The sequence below is a fragment of the Phanerochaete carnosa genome, assembly GCF_000300595.1.
Source record: "Phanerochaete carnosa HHB-10118-sp unplaced genomic scaffold PHACAscaffold_4, whole genome shotgun sequence".
NCBI lineage: Eukaryota > Fungi > Basidiomycota > Agaricomycetes > Polyporales > Phanerochaetaceae > Phanerochaete > Phanerochaete carnosa.
Genome location: NW_006767631.1, coordinates 1917240 through 1931510, shown reverse-complemented (window position 1 = coordinate 1931510; position 14271 = coordinate 1917240). Strand labels below are relative to the sequence as shown.

Genomic DNA, 14271 nt, shown 5'->3' with positions numbered 1-14271 from the left:
GTCAGTCTCATCGTCTCCACCCATCGATATGAAGGTTGATTTTAGCTAGTGAAGCGGTGCAAAATATCTTGTTCGTTTTTATATAGATCGAATAAACGAAGTCATGAAATGATGCAGTCCTCCTTAAAGCTAAGGTTATACATAGTCTTATCCACTGTTTTCTCAATTTTCTTCCAGTCTGATCGGCGCTGAATGAACTCGTACACGTCCTGCAAACCCTGGCATCAGAATCAAAGCAATACAACGAACGAGTCGCCTTACCTCCGGACGATACGCCCCACCATAGCGAGTAACGTCTCGCACGATCTGCGCCAAATCTTTCGCATCTTCGACAACGTATACGTGGCCCAGAAGCTTCAAGTACGAGAACTCAGACGCAATGCTGGGCACCTTGAGCGACGTGATGAAGGCATAATATGCGTTTAGGTCAGCGATAACCTGGAAGCCGCCATTAAGAGATATGATCTGCCGTTTGATATGCTTTTGTAAGATGCTGTCCTTCGATAAGCCATCACAGTCCCAAGACAAGAGGCGATAACATACGCTATCAATCGAATCCCAATCTCCTGATAGAACACTTCGAGAACCTCTTTACTGGTACTACCTTTGAGTAGCTGGCAGTGCATCTGTAGGCACTTGATCGCTTCTCTGCAGCCCTCGGTAGGCCCGAGCTCGAGCGGTTGGTCCTCTGGCGGGTAGTATTCACGAGGCTTGGTGTGCTTGGTGATAATATGCTCGACCTGATTCATGAGCGTCTCGGTGCCCATGTTCAGGCCCGCGGCGACGGAGTCATCAAGGATGTCCTCAAAGTGCTTCTTCTCGCGTACAGCAGTGTTCAGGAAATCGGTCTTATCTATGTGTGGTACCTGTGTTGCTCGTGCTGAGCCAGGGCGCGGTATTTACTGTTCAATCCTGATTTCACGCACCAGCTCTTTGTCAAAGTAAACCTGTACCATCGACTGCATTGTATCTCCCATATGCACCAGCTCGAAGAACTGGAGCAATGGCGCGACACTAGTGGTCTCTTCGTGATCTGCTGGCTGGTATGCCCTCATCTGCTCGGCCGCCCTATGCAACTTCAGCAATATTCATAACACCACTGAAGATCGACATACCTCTCGAACCCAGGTTTGATGTGCCGCTCGCCTAAAGCCTGCAGGAATAATACAAAGATTTCCTCCACTGTATCGTGCACACGGCGCCCGTACTGGCCCGGATATCCTGCAAAAGTCTCGCAGCGTTTTAACGACTCCCGGTCTGTGTGGATGAGCTCCAGAGCTATGTCGAGCGATAGTAGCATCTCGAACTGGTCAAATGACGACCCCGAGGGCACGGGCGTTGTTGCGCGTGTCGAGATGCGCGTTGAATTTGAATCAGACGAGAGGGAAGGTGCGAGACTTGGGGATGGAGATATCGTAGAGGTCAACGAAGCAGATGCTACGCGGCGTAAGCCACAAAATTTGTGAGGTGATAAGACTGGCGACCCACATCGTACATGTTTCTTTTCTCGAACCGTCTCTTTCTCCTCATCTTCCTGACCGTTTTCATCTCCGATATCAAACACAGTTGCGTCAGTGCCCGCCTGACCGAACTCCGCATAGCCGTCTCTCCCAAGGGCACCACTCCCACCCCAGCGTTGGGGGTTAAGCATCGCAATGCCCTGTACCGCGGCATTCCCACCTGTCGTCAATGCGGCGCCGAAGGCCTTGCCCACGGCGACAGTCGTACGCGGTACGATCGTAACAGGCAGTAATAGGACATCAGTAAAGGACGCAAGAACGTTCCTCTTGACTTGCGCAGGGTTGTGCGAGCTAAGGAAACGTGCCTGTTCGTGTGGGGCGGTTGGTGTCGTAGCTTGCTGAGATAGCTGCGTGCATGCATGATCGGAGTCCTATGACAACCACTGATCAGGAAATAGACGAACCGTTCTCTCCCATGCACGACATATCCGGTCAAAACACAACTTAACGTATTCAACTTCCTCATCAAGATACTCGTCCATGTTTGGTTCAAACATCCGATATCTGTGCTAAGTGTCATGTGGTAAACCATACGCATGCATATTTGTAAAACTTACACGACATCTTCCGCACGGGTACGAGTCACCGCGGTAGCAGGACGCGCGCTGGAGACTTCCACGATTGCCTCCACCATACGCCAGGCCTCGCGAAAACTTGCAGCGGACGCCTTCAGGAAAATCTCATTCGATATCTCGCGTGCCCGCGTCAATAGCGAGGTGGTGTATTCACCTACCTACAAACTCCGTGGTTCAGCAAGATACGAGATACATGTGTTCCTCGACTCACGACTTCATTCGCCAGTCTCTCTGAGAATGAGATCAAAACGCCTGCGTCCGGGGGAAACACACGAACAGCACGCCCTCCTTGTTCTTTAAGCACTCTCATTGCATTCGCAATGAACGCATCCATAGCGTCGAAATCCAGTTGCTCATCCTTCCTAAGCGACATTAGGATGATAAATCATGTAGCCTCGGGGTGACGCACGTAAAGTTATCCAGCGGATCCCATTTACTCTGATGTTCATAAAATATCTCATGCTTGTCCATCCATGCTCGCGCAAGCTCCCATGAACCCTCCGACAGATCCCACACACCCCAGCTGGCTTGCGCAACCTCTGCCATTGCCTTTTCATCCCCATTGCTGTCATTCGCATCAAATGCTGTCAGCAATGCTTCGCCAAAGAGATCTATAGCGGCACGGAGCGATGACTGTAGTGTTTCCCATCTCCGTAGTGGCTTGACCCTGGGCGACAGAAATAGTGAGAGCAGACGCAAGACAAGTGATTGTTGGCTAAGGGGCGGTGCTGGTGCAGGGAAGAGTGCACTAAGGATTGTGTGTGGGGGAGATGACAGGGCAGAGACAAAGGGTTTGAGTAGACTGTGCGCACGAATGTATCGAGAGCGGAACGTTGGTCTGGGAGTCGTCCGTGTCACAGTCGTCGAGCTTTGATTAGATACACCGGTAAAGCCATACGCGAAATCGTCCATAGTGTCTGGAGGGGCATTGGCTGTAGTGAAGTCTCCAAAGTCATCGTCGGCGCCGTCGACAACTAGAGTCGGAGGGAGGCCGCCTTTGCGTATCGCGTTCCGGGCCTTGGACTGGGACTCGAGTTCGTCTAGAACAGCTGAGAGGCTGAGTCGCTCCGCGCCGAACGCCCGCCACCGTTTTTCCCACACTCGCTCGTCGGCGGACAGTCTTGCAAGGGCATGGCAGCTCAACGCATAAGTAGGGAAATCTGGAACTGCCACATATGAGAAGATGAGGATGTGTACGTCCACCGGTAGCCGTCCGATGAGAGAAAAATTAGCAGGAGCTCCGGAAGTTGAGAGCTTGGATGCGCTCTTTGCTGCTGAGGATGGAGTCGAGTATAATTTGATGGGTTCAAGAGTGGTAAACCTGTCCATAGTATGTACAGTAGTATATCATCGTACTAGGCAAGCGTAGCCCATTGCGCTTCGGGTGCTGCGGCTGTGGGCATTTAATGGAATGAGGCTGCATAGAACCCATTTAAAGCACGGGCACTTGGCGCAGTGGTAGCGCGCTCGCTTTGCATGATCACGTGAGTCGGCTTGCGATAGGTCGAGGGTTCAATCCCCTCAGTGTCCAGCTATTTTTTGCGTTTTGCCTCCAAACTTGCAGGGCTCCCATTGTATTATATATATATATATATGTGGTAAACACACAGTAAATGGCCGTAAACATTTATTGAGTATGGTCTGTTCATCAGGTGGCATCTGCGCATTCTGTATCTCAAGCACAGTGTCATGGCTGTTCCTATGGCCTGCTAGTGCCTCTTGCACAAACAGTCCCGAGTGGCCCAGGCAGGGGCAGCATCGCGAGACAGCACTATAACGTGAGGTAGGACCTACGGAGGTGACTGTGAGGCTTGTGCGAAGCTTGCGGGACTGCTATTAAAAAGCTAGCGCACTGGCCTCACCATTTGAGGGTGTGCAGCTGTCAGCTTAGCACTTTTGGGGTGGCATGACATACATTTGCATTAGGGCTTCGAGAGTTAGCCTAGAGAAAGCTGCCACATGGGTGCAGGGTAACCCTAGCGTGTGGGGAAATCTTTCCACTTGCCTTTAATATCACGTGCAACGCTGTCATCGCTGAATGAGGTAGAGTTAGTCTAGATCTCCCTCTTGAGTGAAGCTCGGGCTCACGACGGCATGCCGCACCAACAGTATCACTCTCGCAGGCAGACTGTGCTTACCACAGACTGCATGTAGAGGATCAGTCAATACATACACCGTATTTATCTCTCTGGCACCCGCCTCCAAACCGCGCTCAGTATAGGTCACGACGGAAAGAGACGAGATGAAAGGGGAAGCGAGGGAGCGCTCATAGGCCCCGGATGCGCATGGGTGAGGCGCACTCTTCGGCGCAATACATTAAATTTGTTAGCAAGACTACAGATGCACAACACTAAGACCTTTTACAAGCAATGAGAGAAAGCATACGTTTACTGTGTGTAAATGTCTACGCCAAGTTTACGAAAGTTCACTTACACACAGAAACAGTGAACAGTAATGCACGTTTATACACAGCAAACAAGCAACGAACCTTAACTGCGAAGCTACTCACCTCTCCTGGCCGTGGCGTGCCGCGTCTCCCCTTGGCGCTTACCTCGTGGCGCCGACAGACGCGTACGTCGTCCAATGGCGGTTCGTCTTTCGCTGTGTAACCACCATCTCGTTTTGCGCCATGAGTGCTCGCCAGCCATTTGTCCCGCAGCTGAGACCTTCTTCCAGGATGTCGACAGGCACTGGTCCAAGTCTTGACTCTCATGAGCAAAATAACTCTGGAGACACGTCTCCCAATGGCCCTCTCACGGACTCTGGTGACTCGGGATCTTATCATAAGCCCACTTCTCCGCAGGATATCCTAGTCTCGATCGCATCTCCTCTTGCCGGCATTAGCAAGCCGCTTAATATAGCTGGACTCACAAACTCGAAGCTTCGCCATGCTCGCAAGTCCCTCGACGACATTTCCTCTCGCGTTTATTCTCCTAGACCTCCCCTTACCCAGCATACGGCTCGCACTCCAGCTTCTGTCAGCTTTTTCTCTGCAACTTCTGATTCTGCGTCTATCCCATCGTTCCGTCTACCGCTTGCTCAACTTGCTTTCAAGTCTCGTCCTAGTACTACTGCCGACCAAATCACGGCCAACCAGACGCATATATCCTCTTTGCGCCCTGATACCGACGGATTACGCACTGTCCAGGCGAGCAATTACATCTCTTCCCCGCCATCTGGCTCCCCACGTCACGGGAATACGCGCTCATCTCTCGAGAATATCTGCGAAGAGGATGAAGGAAAGCTCAACGATACTTGCGGTGCCGGAAATCCTGAGCAAGATTTGCATCGTCAACATGACTCCAAACGTCATGCAGCCGCTCAGTCTGAGACATATGACACCGTCTACGTCTCTCCGGAACAGCGGCCCACCAAACCGCCCCTTCGTCGCGCCAAAAGACACATCGAGCGTATCGAAGACGTGGAATCGGAATCCAGTTCCTCGAAACGCCCTAGAATTGACAATCAGGAGGTGCGCTTGTATCTTTGGCCCTTCAAGGAGTCGTTTGAATATTATTTGTTTGCGTTGTACCCAGGCTTTGTGTGACCACGACGACTTGAGGTTTGATCTCGGCACTCCGCCCCCGCCCCCACCTTTCAGCCTTCCAAGTATGCATACGCCTTCCCCACCTCCTTATATGCGCCAGCACCCTGGAGATGTGCAAGAACCCGAGATTAAAGACAATGCGATCCGTCGCCTACTCGGACAAGACCTTGATGCCTACGCCAGCGCACATATATCCACCTACGAAGAGTCTAAACAGAGGTGGTCAGAGTGTTCCCAAGAAGAGTGGATGACCGGAGCAAACGGTACTTCAATTCCCTATAACACTAAGGCTTTCCAGGGTAAATATGGGCAACTGCTATATGCTGACCACCATGTGCACCAGAATTAACCGAGAAGTTTACGAAACTGATCGATTTCGTGAGTGACTAATCCTCTCGCTCTACGCGTTCACTCAAAATCACCCACTGTAGGTTAAAGATCACATGACGTAGGTTCATCTAGCCACTTCACATACCGCGCTCTAACGCTGCTATGCACACAGGGCAAAACTCGGGCTATATACGTCGCTGCATTCATCGCTTTCTGCACATCGTACGATGCTTGCTGACCGAGAAGAGATGCTGAAGAGTGTCAGAGACTCACTCGCGCGGGATGGCGACAAGTTTGTCTCGGGCAGGATCAGTACTTCGCATGACGAGGATGAGGTCAAGGAGAACCCAGAGCTTTGAGTTGCGAGGATACGGCCAGAGAAGCCCACCTCAGCATTCTGTAGATTGCATTTGTACGTATCGCACGAGTCTGGCTCAAGACAGTCTGTTCCTCACCACACTGGTACTTGATGGACTACATTCAATCACAGAGTAAGTGCGAGGCACACTCGCAAAAAATCTGGCGTGCGTGCGGCATATGCTGACATCGCGTACACAGCATTATCACAGCCCGCCTGCCGACAGAGCGGATGTCGTATGTCCGCCCGTAGGAGACTTTATCGCATGTGGTTGCGGTAGGGTGGGACGTAGACATTGGGTCATTATCCATAGCTCTACGAGCTTTGGAACTCTAACATGACTCGACCCGGTCTTGCATTGAGTGCCGTTATGGTACGGCTGTTAGGACATTCTCGAAAATCGTGCTTGTTGTTGATCCATGCCTTTTCATTGGCGTTAAGCTGACGAGCATGCTCTCGCTTGCCCTTACGTTCAGTCTCAAGACGTGCACACTGACCTCGACACGAAGTGACTAGATCACGGACCCCGCGAGTACGGCTTGCCGCTCAAACCTGTTCACATCCATTATACTATCCGGCTCGTATGTCTTGCAGTCGCGGTTAATCCCCGGTCGCAGGTCCTGCTTATGCTTTCCCAGTATATTCTCAGTGCTACTATTCCCAATCACGTCTACCAGATGTCTCATCTCTGCGTCCATCGTGCTCGTGCGTGTGTTAAGCCGCCTCCGTGTCCACCTTATAGTGAATTTTGTGAGCGGCAATGACACTATTTTTCTCGCGCTCTGTGCTTAAGCTCAGTCAATTTCGTATGAAAGTCTAGCTAAGGATGACGCACTTGAAATTTCGGAGATGGTGAGGCGATGCAACTCTCCGGTTCCCTCTGCTAGCGCTGTGGTGAGCATTTGGATCTAGTCCCTTACTGTGAACGAGTAGGCCTTACCTATAGGCATAGCCGTCGCCACGGGGGTGAAGAGAAGTACCAGAGCTGCAACGAATACTACTGACAGGGGTTGCATCTTGTCGTGAAGTATAGATGGTGGGCAGACCACGGATTTCAATCGCAGTGCTATTTATCAATCTGGGACTGCGCTCGTCCCATGGCGCACATCTTTCTCCCTTATCATGTGGAAGCTTCTCTTCCGAGACATGTGCTCTTCGATCAAGGCAAACAGGCAAGAATGAAGCTTGGAGAAACTTGAAGCTTTGAAGCCTGACCACTCGAGAACTTCCATGATGATGAAGACCGCGAGCCGCGCATCAATTTGGTTCGAGCATGCAGGGAGAGCGGGGATTGGCTGGGAACACTGGTGTTCATATGCTCTAGAGACGCGCTTCGCCGCCAGAACTCCAATGGCGGAGAAACGGGAAAAGTTTCGGGCCGTTGATCCCAGAAACGACTGGCCGCAATAGCAGGACTCTGGTTTCCCCCGCATGTCCCGCGCCCGCGCGGGCAATCTTCTACTGCATAGGAATATTTGGCTTTTGAGCAGGATTCATTTCGAAGCAGCACGCTTTGAGCAAACGTTTAGAATGTACCGGTATATTTGGCGCTCACAAAGCTCCCAGAAACGCATCTTTGTGCGTCATGAATCAGATGAAGTCTTCGACTCGTCGACATGATAGTGGATACTAGAACCACGCAAAATGCTCATCCTCTCTGTGTCCGCTCGTCAGCAAGGCGTTCAGCCATCGTGACCTAGTCTGGCTTACCATTCAGGAGTTTGAGCGTAGAAACGCGGCGGAGTGCCTCAATATCCCCCGTTAGCGTTATAGCACCTTGTCTTCGGCCGTCATTAATATTTCAGTTAGTTGTGGAGTATCTTCGAACCCAATTAGCCGTAGTGTATGTCGCTGCGGGGCGGAGCATGGAACTCGCGATAGTTAACTTTTCTCCCGTATATGCGGCTGCCGATAAGGGTCGTCGCATATACGACGATGTATCGTCTTCTCTAGCCGTGCATGGCAGGCGCAGAGCATGTTATATCGCCGCCCGGGAGCTCACCTTTCTGCGCGAAGCACGGACAGAAGCTGGTGAACAGAGACCGTGAGTATACCGTCCTGCACGTGTACTCTATTCGCTACTTACGTTATCGGGCAGTTGACTCAGGACCAAAGTAATGGGCAGGTGCTGGATCCGTGCGGCGATTATTTCTCAAACCCGGGCCGCTTGTGATGGACTGTGAAGGGGATATTCTTCTCGGGGCGGTACGCTTTTCTCAAGGATGGCAGCCAGAACCTGACCGAGCGTATCTTTGTGGCGCACTGTTCCACTTGGTGGGGTTACGATCGTCCCAACCAACTTACCATAAGTCAGCCCCGTTTGGGAGGTCTCCTCGATGACGACCGGTGGGACTCGTTCGAAACGGATAGCTTTAGCAAGGTCGGGCCGCACAATCGCCCACTTCAGATCTCGATGAAGCACCGGCCGTACTGCTTGGACGTTATCCGAGTCGGCTTTGTTGCGAGCCTTGCACATCATATCGGGCATTGTCTCCGATATCTGAGACCAAGTATGCTATGTCACGGGTATACAACACTCGAAGAAAGTCATACAACGCTCAACAGCGCTGGGAAGTGGATGCAGGCAGCAAGTGAGATAGGGATGGCGCATGAGTGCGGAGACTGGACGATGGTGAGGAGGTGCACGAATACACATCCAGCTGATGACTGTGATTCGCCTGACTGCATATGATGGAAAACGATTGTTAACCATTGGCAGTATGATACACTCAACTTAGTTGAAATTTACGCTGTTCATGAGAGCGCGGTAGTCTCAAATTGAGGAGAAATGCAACGTTACTGCATCGGGGCATGGTACGGAGAAAAGAATGAAGTATTATACTATAACACAATATGAGTATGATCACTGACGTCAGGAACTTGGTGCTTACCAGTTGCATTCCATCATAGCTCAATCTCACGGACACCGTCCTTGTCTACTATCTTGACCTTGAAGCGGGCGGGTGACACTACCAGCCGTTTGGACACCTCATCTATGCATCGCTTTAGAGTGGCAATGCCCTCTTCAACAGTTGCCTCCGGGTCATGATATCTGTGCGAGTACATCAGTTATCAACATACGAGCATAATACTCTTATACTCACTTATCGAGGAGTGAAAGCGTGAAGTAGCTTCCATAGCCGTGCGCAGCGAAGGGCACCTCTGCAAGTGTACCAAAGTAGTCCATCCAGTAGAGATGCGGCATGTACGTGCTCGTGTCGTATCCGCCGAGGAGCAAGTTGACAGAATACGGCTTCCGACTGCGCAGCGAGTCTGCAAGCGACCGTCGGATCCAAGAGGCGGCGGATGGCGGGCGGAGAGGGAAGTTGTTGCGAATGTGATACAGACGGATATTCCGTTCGATGTATTCCGCGAATTGCACGGTGTCACCTGGCAGACAGAAGGTTAAGTTATAACGGGATACCAAGTGTAAGGAGCCCGACACACCAGGCTCTCCGGAGTAGGCCATGAGTAGGCACGGACTGAGCTCTTTGATCTTGTCTACATCAGTCTTGACCTTGATAATTGAGTGCACGGCGGTGGTGTCAGCGGCGAGGAGTACATAGCCTTTTCCCGTAAGTGCGAAGGCGGTCTCCATCGTGGCTAATGTGGAGGCGGAAGTGGTGGTGGATGGGCGGAAGAGCAAAGCCCTACTCGTGCAGGACGCGTCACTTCGCTAAACGCCCACACACTCGCGACTGTCAAATAGGCTGACTCAGCAGATATCCCTCGCACAACTCCTTCAAACTTCGTCGTCGTCGTCGTCACCGCCGTCGTCACTCTGGCTATCGTGCACAACTTCCAGGAATCTCACCAACGTAATATTAACGAGATGCCACAGATGAGCGAGCTCAAGGCACGTCGACGCGCAGACTATCCTTACTCTCTCTCGTATAGGACTCGCTGGTCAGTAGCATTTTACATCATCGCTTGCATAGCTCCCGACGATGTACTAGGAGCGACAATGACCAATACGCGCATATAAATAACTCTGTTTACTACCACTTCTTCGACTCTATCATCAACACTTATCTCATTCATCACTGCGGCCTCCCGCCTCGGACTGCTGATGCACCACTCATCGGTCTCGTCGTCTCCTCCTTTTGCCACTTCTTCGAACCACTATCGTTTCCATCTGTACTTGAGCTCGGCCTTCGTGTTAGCAAGCTCGGTAAGAGTTCGGTAACCTACGAAGTCGGCGTATTCGGGGAGGGCAAGGACGCACCAAGTGCAGTCGGAGGCTACACTCACGTCTTTGTGGAGAACCAGAGTAGAAAAAGTACGCAGATGGGCTCAAGGACAAGGAAAGGGCTCCAGGGACTGCAGTCGTCTATCCCAGTACAACTGCGAGCAAAGCTATAGGAAGTTATCGATGCTCATCTGTGCGCTCGTTGTTCTTTTGCCAGTGCGGTACTCGTCATGCTGGACTTTAGAGGGCCCGCCGGTATGTGATTCCCGGAGTTGTCCATTTCCTGTGCTGAGCCTTGCAGTACGGCGCAAAACTGTCAATACTAAGATTTGAGTGCCTGGATTCATACATAGTCTAATCCCCCGGTACTACTCCAACTCAGTACCAGCCGGCTTCGACCCTGAAGAAATTGATCGCTACGAGCCTTCAGTCGCCGTAATAGCTGTCCGTGTTCGGACGCCAGAGGTCGCGAGTATCTTGAAAATCGAGCATGCCGTGCAGAGCGCTGTAGACCTTGTTGATCCGGCTCCAAGTTGTCGCCATGCAAGCGACGTTGATGGCAACAGCTAGCACGACAAGGACAATTGTCCAGACAGCCAACGAGGAGACGGAACGGTAGTCGCGATAGCCGTCCTCCCGCGGGTGGCGGAGGCTGTCGAACTCCTTCTCGACATCATCCTGCGCAAGCGGTGTGTACTCTGAATCTTGCGTTGCCATGCCTACATATAACGTGAGTGTGACAGAATCTGTACGAGTTCTGACCAGGACTGACCGCTACTCGTGATGCGCAGGGTGGCCTGTGCAACGGGGAGAAAGAGTGGGTTTAAGTACCTATAGCATGGATCGTGATCAATTAGACCCGGAAAGCGGCGCTGCCTCCTGGCAAGTAATGCACATCTCAGGCCAGTCCCTCGTGTACGCGGCGTCTTTGCTAGTGACCCTGATAACAGCCTAAGTGTGGCACATGCTCTCAGCGAATCTGTTACCTGCCGTATAGCCGACATATTTGAGCATGTGCTGCTTGCAAAATGACCCATTTGTTCGCGGATGTTGCGTATACGGGTTCGCTCCGTGCGGCGCATGACAGGTGGCTGATGCGAGTTTATTCATTTCCCCGAACGTCCCACGCTCTAGGGTCGCCTGCCGTTATTTATCTCCATATCCCCGCGCCCCTCTCTTCAGAGCTAATCTCAACACAGACCCACCAACATGCTCTCCGACGACCTCTCTGATCTGATAGGATTCGGGTGCGAGGCTGTCCTTTGGGGTATGTGCATTCTTTGTGACGGCATTCGTGCGCCTAACGGTCGAGATCGGCAGGCATGTACTGTATCCTCTTCATCGTCTCGATTATCGTCATGCTCTGCTCGTCGTACTCGCCGCGATCGAATAAGTTCATTTTTTTCATGAACTGCTTTCTTTTTACCTGTGCAACGACGCACTTTGGGATGACTTTTAACAGTTTCTATACTATCCTGGTGCGCCCGTACGTCTCATTCCAAGCGCTTCCGCTCACCCTATGATCTATCACAGGGAAGCACGGGTGTCGATGGCTATGCGAATGGGTCTCCTGTCGGCTTTGGCGAGAACATCCTCATTTCCGTCACAGACTTCGTAGGAGAATGCATTCTTATGTACCGCTGCTGGGGCATTTGGGGCGGGAACCTCTGGGTAATAGCAGTCCCTTTCACCGCTTCGCTCACAGCCCTTGGTGCGTTGCTGCACGTTGCTTCTACGTACAGACGAACGCTCATGGTGGCGAATTCTAGCTTGCTTCTGTGGTGGCATCGGTCTTATCTTGCAGATTGCTCCCACTTCACCGTCACCCCCACCTGCAGCGCAGCCACTCGTCTTCGCAGCGTACATTCTCCCGCTGATCGCAAACTTCATGCTTACGGTCCTCATTGCCGGACGTATCTGGTGGCTGACAGGCATAAACACTTACACCGTCACATCGCTCACCGGTAGGAAGAGCATCGCGTTTAAGACCGCGATGATCATCATCGAGTCTGGGGTGCTCTATTTCGTCGTGCAGCTCGTTTACTTGACCGTCTTTGCGGTGGGTAACAGCTCAGACCAACTCATGTCGCTTGTCGCTGTGCAAGTCTACGTATGTCGTTCCCTGATGGACCAGCTTCTTTCGTTAATATATGTGGGCCGTAGGGCATTGCCCCAACGCTCATCATCATCCAGGTTGGCTTGGGCTTCTCGTCTGAGGAGTCGACACGCCCGACTATGACGAGTACCGGGCTTTCATTCGTGCACGGAGGTCTTAGTCAAGGCACGACACGCACAACGACGAGCGCCCCGACGAGCGATATGCCATCGACGACGCGCTTCGGTAACAGCGAACCCGATATCATGATCGCGGGCAGCCGAAGCAACATTGAGTTCTCGGAGAATCCGGAGAAGAAGGAAGCGTTCTTGGTGTCCGCTGTGTAAGCCAACCTGTCGTTTGAAATCCCCAGCTATATGGCGCTCTTTTGTTACACTTGCCTTATTCAATTGCTTTCTACTTACTAAAACTCCGCGTCATCTGAAGCTACGTTGCGCCTATAGGCTGCGATCCGCCGCCCTAGGTTTGTACATCGAGATCTACACCTCTTCTGAACAATGCTTGGCGACTGAAGGTTTATTTGAATTTCTGCGTTTTCGACAGTTCAGGTCCGTAGGATCAGTGCAAACGAAGACGCTACGCTAAAGTACACTAAACTGGGATAATTCGTAAGTCGTGAGGGGTCAGAGATTGTTCCATGGGACGATCTGAGCTTCATCCCAACTTTACTCTCATATACAGTCTGGGGTGATGCAGTCATCTGCAGGGTGCGCATTCATATACCGCCTCACCGCCGTCCAGTCCCGACACTCATGCACCATCCCATATCCGCCAGCCGCATGCTCCCAGATCCCACTGGTATTCACGTGGGGTTCGTCTTCCTCGAGCGTCGTGTCCGCGCAGCAGAGCACGCTCTGGCGGAGGTAACGCAGGCAGTGCTCGATGTGGTGGGCGAAACCGGTGCGGTTCGTGACGAAACCGACGCGAATGACGTCCAGGCAATGCAGCTGGTGCATCATCGAGATCTGGAATGTGCGGTCATGCGGGCCCACTTTGCTAAAGCCGTCCGTCTCAAAGAGCGAGCCCCATTGGGCATCATCGAGTAGGCCCCAGCCGTCGGGGTCTTCCCACACAATCCCGACGCGCCCGACATTGATAGGCAGCTGGTCCGGGTGGTCATTGCCCCACCAAGCTAGCAAGCGTGTCAGCACTGGCGTTTCAGAGACATGTGAGGGACCATACAGTATTCTTTTGGAGACGGCGGTGTTATAGCACGCAGGCGGAGGTCGTAGCGGTAGGTCGTTACCGCATTGAAGACCGTGACGAGAAAGAGGGCGAGCGAGAGCAACAGTACTGTCGAGAACGCGGCCATGATGTGGGACCGGTGGTGCTCCGGTGACTTGGAGAAGAATCGTTGTATATGTAAGAACAGGTTCGTTTTACGCTTTACGGAAAAGATCCCGATTCAGATGCGCAAGGCAGTCTGCTAGCCCGTGCGTAAACATCGCTGCAGAAGGAGCCAGGGATGATCTGTGCCCGCCCACGCTGCGTGCATTTGATTTACCAATTTCAGAAGTTCCGAGTACTCGGGCTCACTAGGGAAAGGAAGACGTACCGACAGCCGGCATCCGTTCTTATCGCTGAGCCAACAGATTTCTCCAGAGATTCGAAGTTACGTGCCCAAATTCAGGCCATG

General features: G+C 52.1%; 7 protein-coding genes and 1 non-coding gene across 8 annotated transcripts; 4 read left to right on the top strand and 4 right to left on the bottom strand.

Moving 5' to 3' along the window:
• Positions 1-5: 5 nt before the first annotated feature.
• On the bottom strand, positions 6-3449 carry PHACADRAFT_118808 (uncharacterized protein). The gene is made up of 10 exons (XM_007394588.1): positions 2505-3449; positions 2307-2457; positions 2078-2253; positions 1921-2024; positions 1485-1854; positions 1116-1397; positions 927-1068; positions 544-866; positions 262-493; positions 6-209 (listed from the first exon to the last, which is right to left on the bottom strand). Exons 1-10 carry the CDS (start codon positions 3422-3424, stop codon positions 102-104), a joined length of 2808 nt encoding a protein of 935 aa, XP_007394650.1. The 5' UTR covers positions 3425-3449; the 3' UTR covers positions 6-101.
• Positions 3450-3536: 87 nt separating this feature from the next.
• PHACADRAFT_t59 lies at positions 3537-3626 on the top strand. Its single transcript has one exon. It is a non-coding gene; the product is annotated as a tRNA-Ala (tRNA).
• A 1076-nt stretch (positions 3627-4702) lies between these two features.
• PHACADRAFT_183399 (uncharacterized protein) lies at positions 4703-6420 on the top strand. Its single transcript, XM_007394587.1, has 5 exons — positions 4703-5567; positions 5632-5941; positions 5986-6020; positions 6074-6090; positions 6145-6420. Exons 1-5 carry the CDS (start codon positions 4725-4727, stop codon positions 6329-6331), a joined length of 1392 nt encoding a protein of 463 aa, XP_007394649.1. The 5' UTR covers positions 4703-4724; the 3' UTR covers positions 6332-6420.
• Positions 6421-8937: 2517 nt separating this feature from the next.
• PHACADRAFT_254139 (uncharacterized protein) lies at positions 8938-9957 on the bottom strand. The gene is made up of 4 exons (XM_007394586.1): positions 9778-9957; positions 9435-9720; positions 9222-9382; positions 8938-9171 (listed from the first exon to the last, which is right to left on the bottom strand). Exons 1-3 carry the CDS (start codon positions 9926-9928, stop codon positions 9235-9237), a joined length of 585 nt encoding a protein of 194 aa, XP_007394648.1. The 5' UTR covers positions 9929-9957; the 3' UTR covers positions 8938-9171; positions 9222-9234.
• Positions 9958-10171: 214 nt separating this feature from the next.
• On the top strand, positions 10172-10692 carry PHACADRAFT_92824 (uncharacterized protein; the record flags this gene model as incomplete). Its single annotated transcript, XM_007394585.1, has 2 exons — positions 10172-10236; positions 10287-10692. 2 exons carry the CDS (start codon positions 10172-10174, stop codon positions 10690-10692), a joined length of 471 nt encoding a protein of 156 aa, XP_007394647.1.
• A 135-nt stretch (positions 10693-10827) lies between these two features.
• On the bottom strand, positions 10828-11238 carry PHACADRAFT_254138 (uncharacterized protein; the record flags this gene model as incomplete). The annotated part of the gene is made up of 1 exon (XM_007394584.1): positions 10828-11238. A coding segment is annotated over one exon (293 nt), but the record flags the coding sequence as incomplete, so codon positions are not given.
• Positions 11239-11731: 493 nt separating this feature from the next.
• On the top strand, positions 11732-13040 carry PHACADRAFT_254136 (uncharacterized protein). Its single transcript, XM_007394583.1, has 5 exons — positions 11732-11786; positions 11840-11997; positions 12053-12230; positions 12289-12629; positions 12683-13040. Exons 2-5 carry the CDS (start codon positions 11968-11970, stop codon positions 12959-12961), a joined length of 828 nt encoding a protein of 275 aa, XP_007394645.1. The 5' UTR covers positions 11732-11786; positions 11840-11967; the 3' UTR covers positions 12962-13040.
• Positions 13041-13250: 210 nt separating this feature from the next.
• Positions 13251-13953, bottom strand: PHACADRAFT_254135 (uncharacterized protein). Its single transcript, XM_007394582.1, has 2 exons — positions 13818-13953; positions 13251-13767 (listed from the first exon to the last, which is right to left on the bottom strand). The coding sequence occupies exons 1-2, from the start codon at positions 13945-13947 to the stop codon at positions 13307-13309; spliced, it is 591 nt and encodes a 196-aa protein (XP_007394644.1). The 5' UTR covers positions 13948-13953; the 3' UTR covers positions 13251-13306.
• Positions 13954-14271: the final 318 nt, after the last annotated feature.

Excerpts from the sequence above, each read along its gene's own strand:
- PHACADRAFT_254139 (XM_007394586.1), bottom strand. The coding sequence starts at position 9,928 with ATGGAGACCGCCTTCGCACTTACGGGAAAAGGCTATGTACTCCTCGCC. Across the intron at positions 9,721-9,777 it reads GGCCTACTCCGGAGAGCCTG|GTGACACCGTGCAATTCGCG; the intron begins GTGTGTCGGGCT and ends TCTGTCTGCCAG. Across the intron at positions 9,383-9,434 it reads ACGCTTTCACTCCTCGATAA|ATATCATGACCCGGAGGCAA; the intron begins GTGAGTATAAGA and ends GTACTCGCACAG.
- PHACADRAFT_254135 (XM_007394582.1), bottom strand. The coding sequence starts at position 13,947 with ATGGCCGCGTTCTCGACAGTACTGTTGCTCTCGCTCGCCCTCTTTCTC. Across the intron at positions 13,768-13,817 it reads GCCGTCTCCAAAAGAATACT|CTTGGTGGGGCAATGACCAC; the intron begins GTATGGTCCCTC and ends CACGCTTGCTAG.
- PHACADRAFT_118808 (XM_007394588.1), bottom strand. The coding sequence starts at position 3,424 with ATGGACAGGTTTACCACTCTTGAACCCATCAAATTATACTCGACTCCA. Across the intron at positions 2,025-2,077 it reads ACCCGTGCGGAAGATGTCGT|ATATCGGATGTTTGAACCAA; the intron begins GTAAGTTTTACA and ends CACTTAGCACAG. Across the intron at positions 1,855-1,920 it reads TGCATGGGAGAGAACGGTTC|CTACGACACCAACCGCCCCA; the intron begins GTCTATTTCCTG and ends TATCTCAGCAAG.
- PHACADRAFT_254136 (XM_007394583.1), top strand. The coding sequence starts at position 11,968 with ATGACTTTTAACAGTTTCTATACTATCCTG. Across the intron at positions 11,998-12,052 it reads ACAGTTTCTATACTATCCTG|GGAAGCACGGGTGTCGATGG; the intron begins GTGCGCCCGTAC and ends GATCTATCACAG. Across the intron at positions 12,630-12,682 it reads TTGTCGCTGTGCAAGTCTAC|GGCATTGCCCCAACGCTCAT; the intron begins GTATGTCGTTCC and ends TGTGGGCCGTAG.
- PHACADRAFT_183399 (XM_007394587.1), top strand. The coding sequence starts at position 4,725 with ATGAGTGCTCGCCAGCCATTTGTCCCGCAGCTGAGACCTTCTTCCAGG. Across the intron at positions 5,568-5,631 it reads CTAGAATTGACAATCAGGAG|GCTTTGTGTGACCACGACGA; the intron begins GTGCGCTTGTAT and ends CGTTGTACCCAG. Across the intron at positions 5,942-5,985 it reads TAACACTAAGGCTTTCCAGG|AATTAACCGAGAAGTTTACG; the intron begins GTAAATATGGGC and ends CATGTGCACCAG.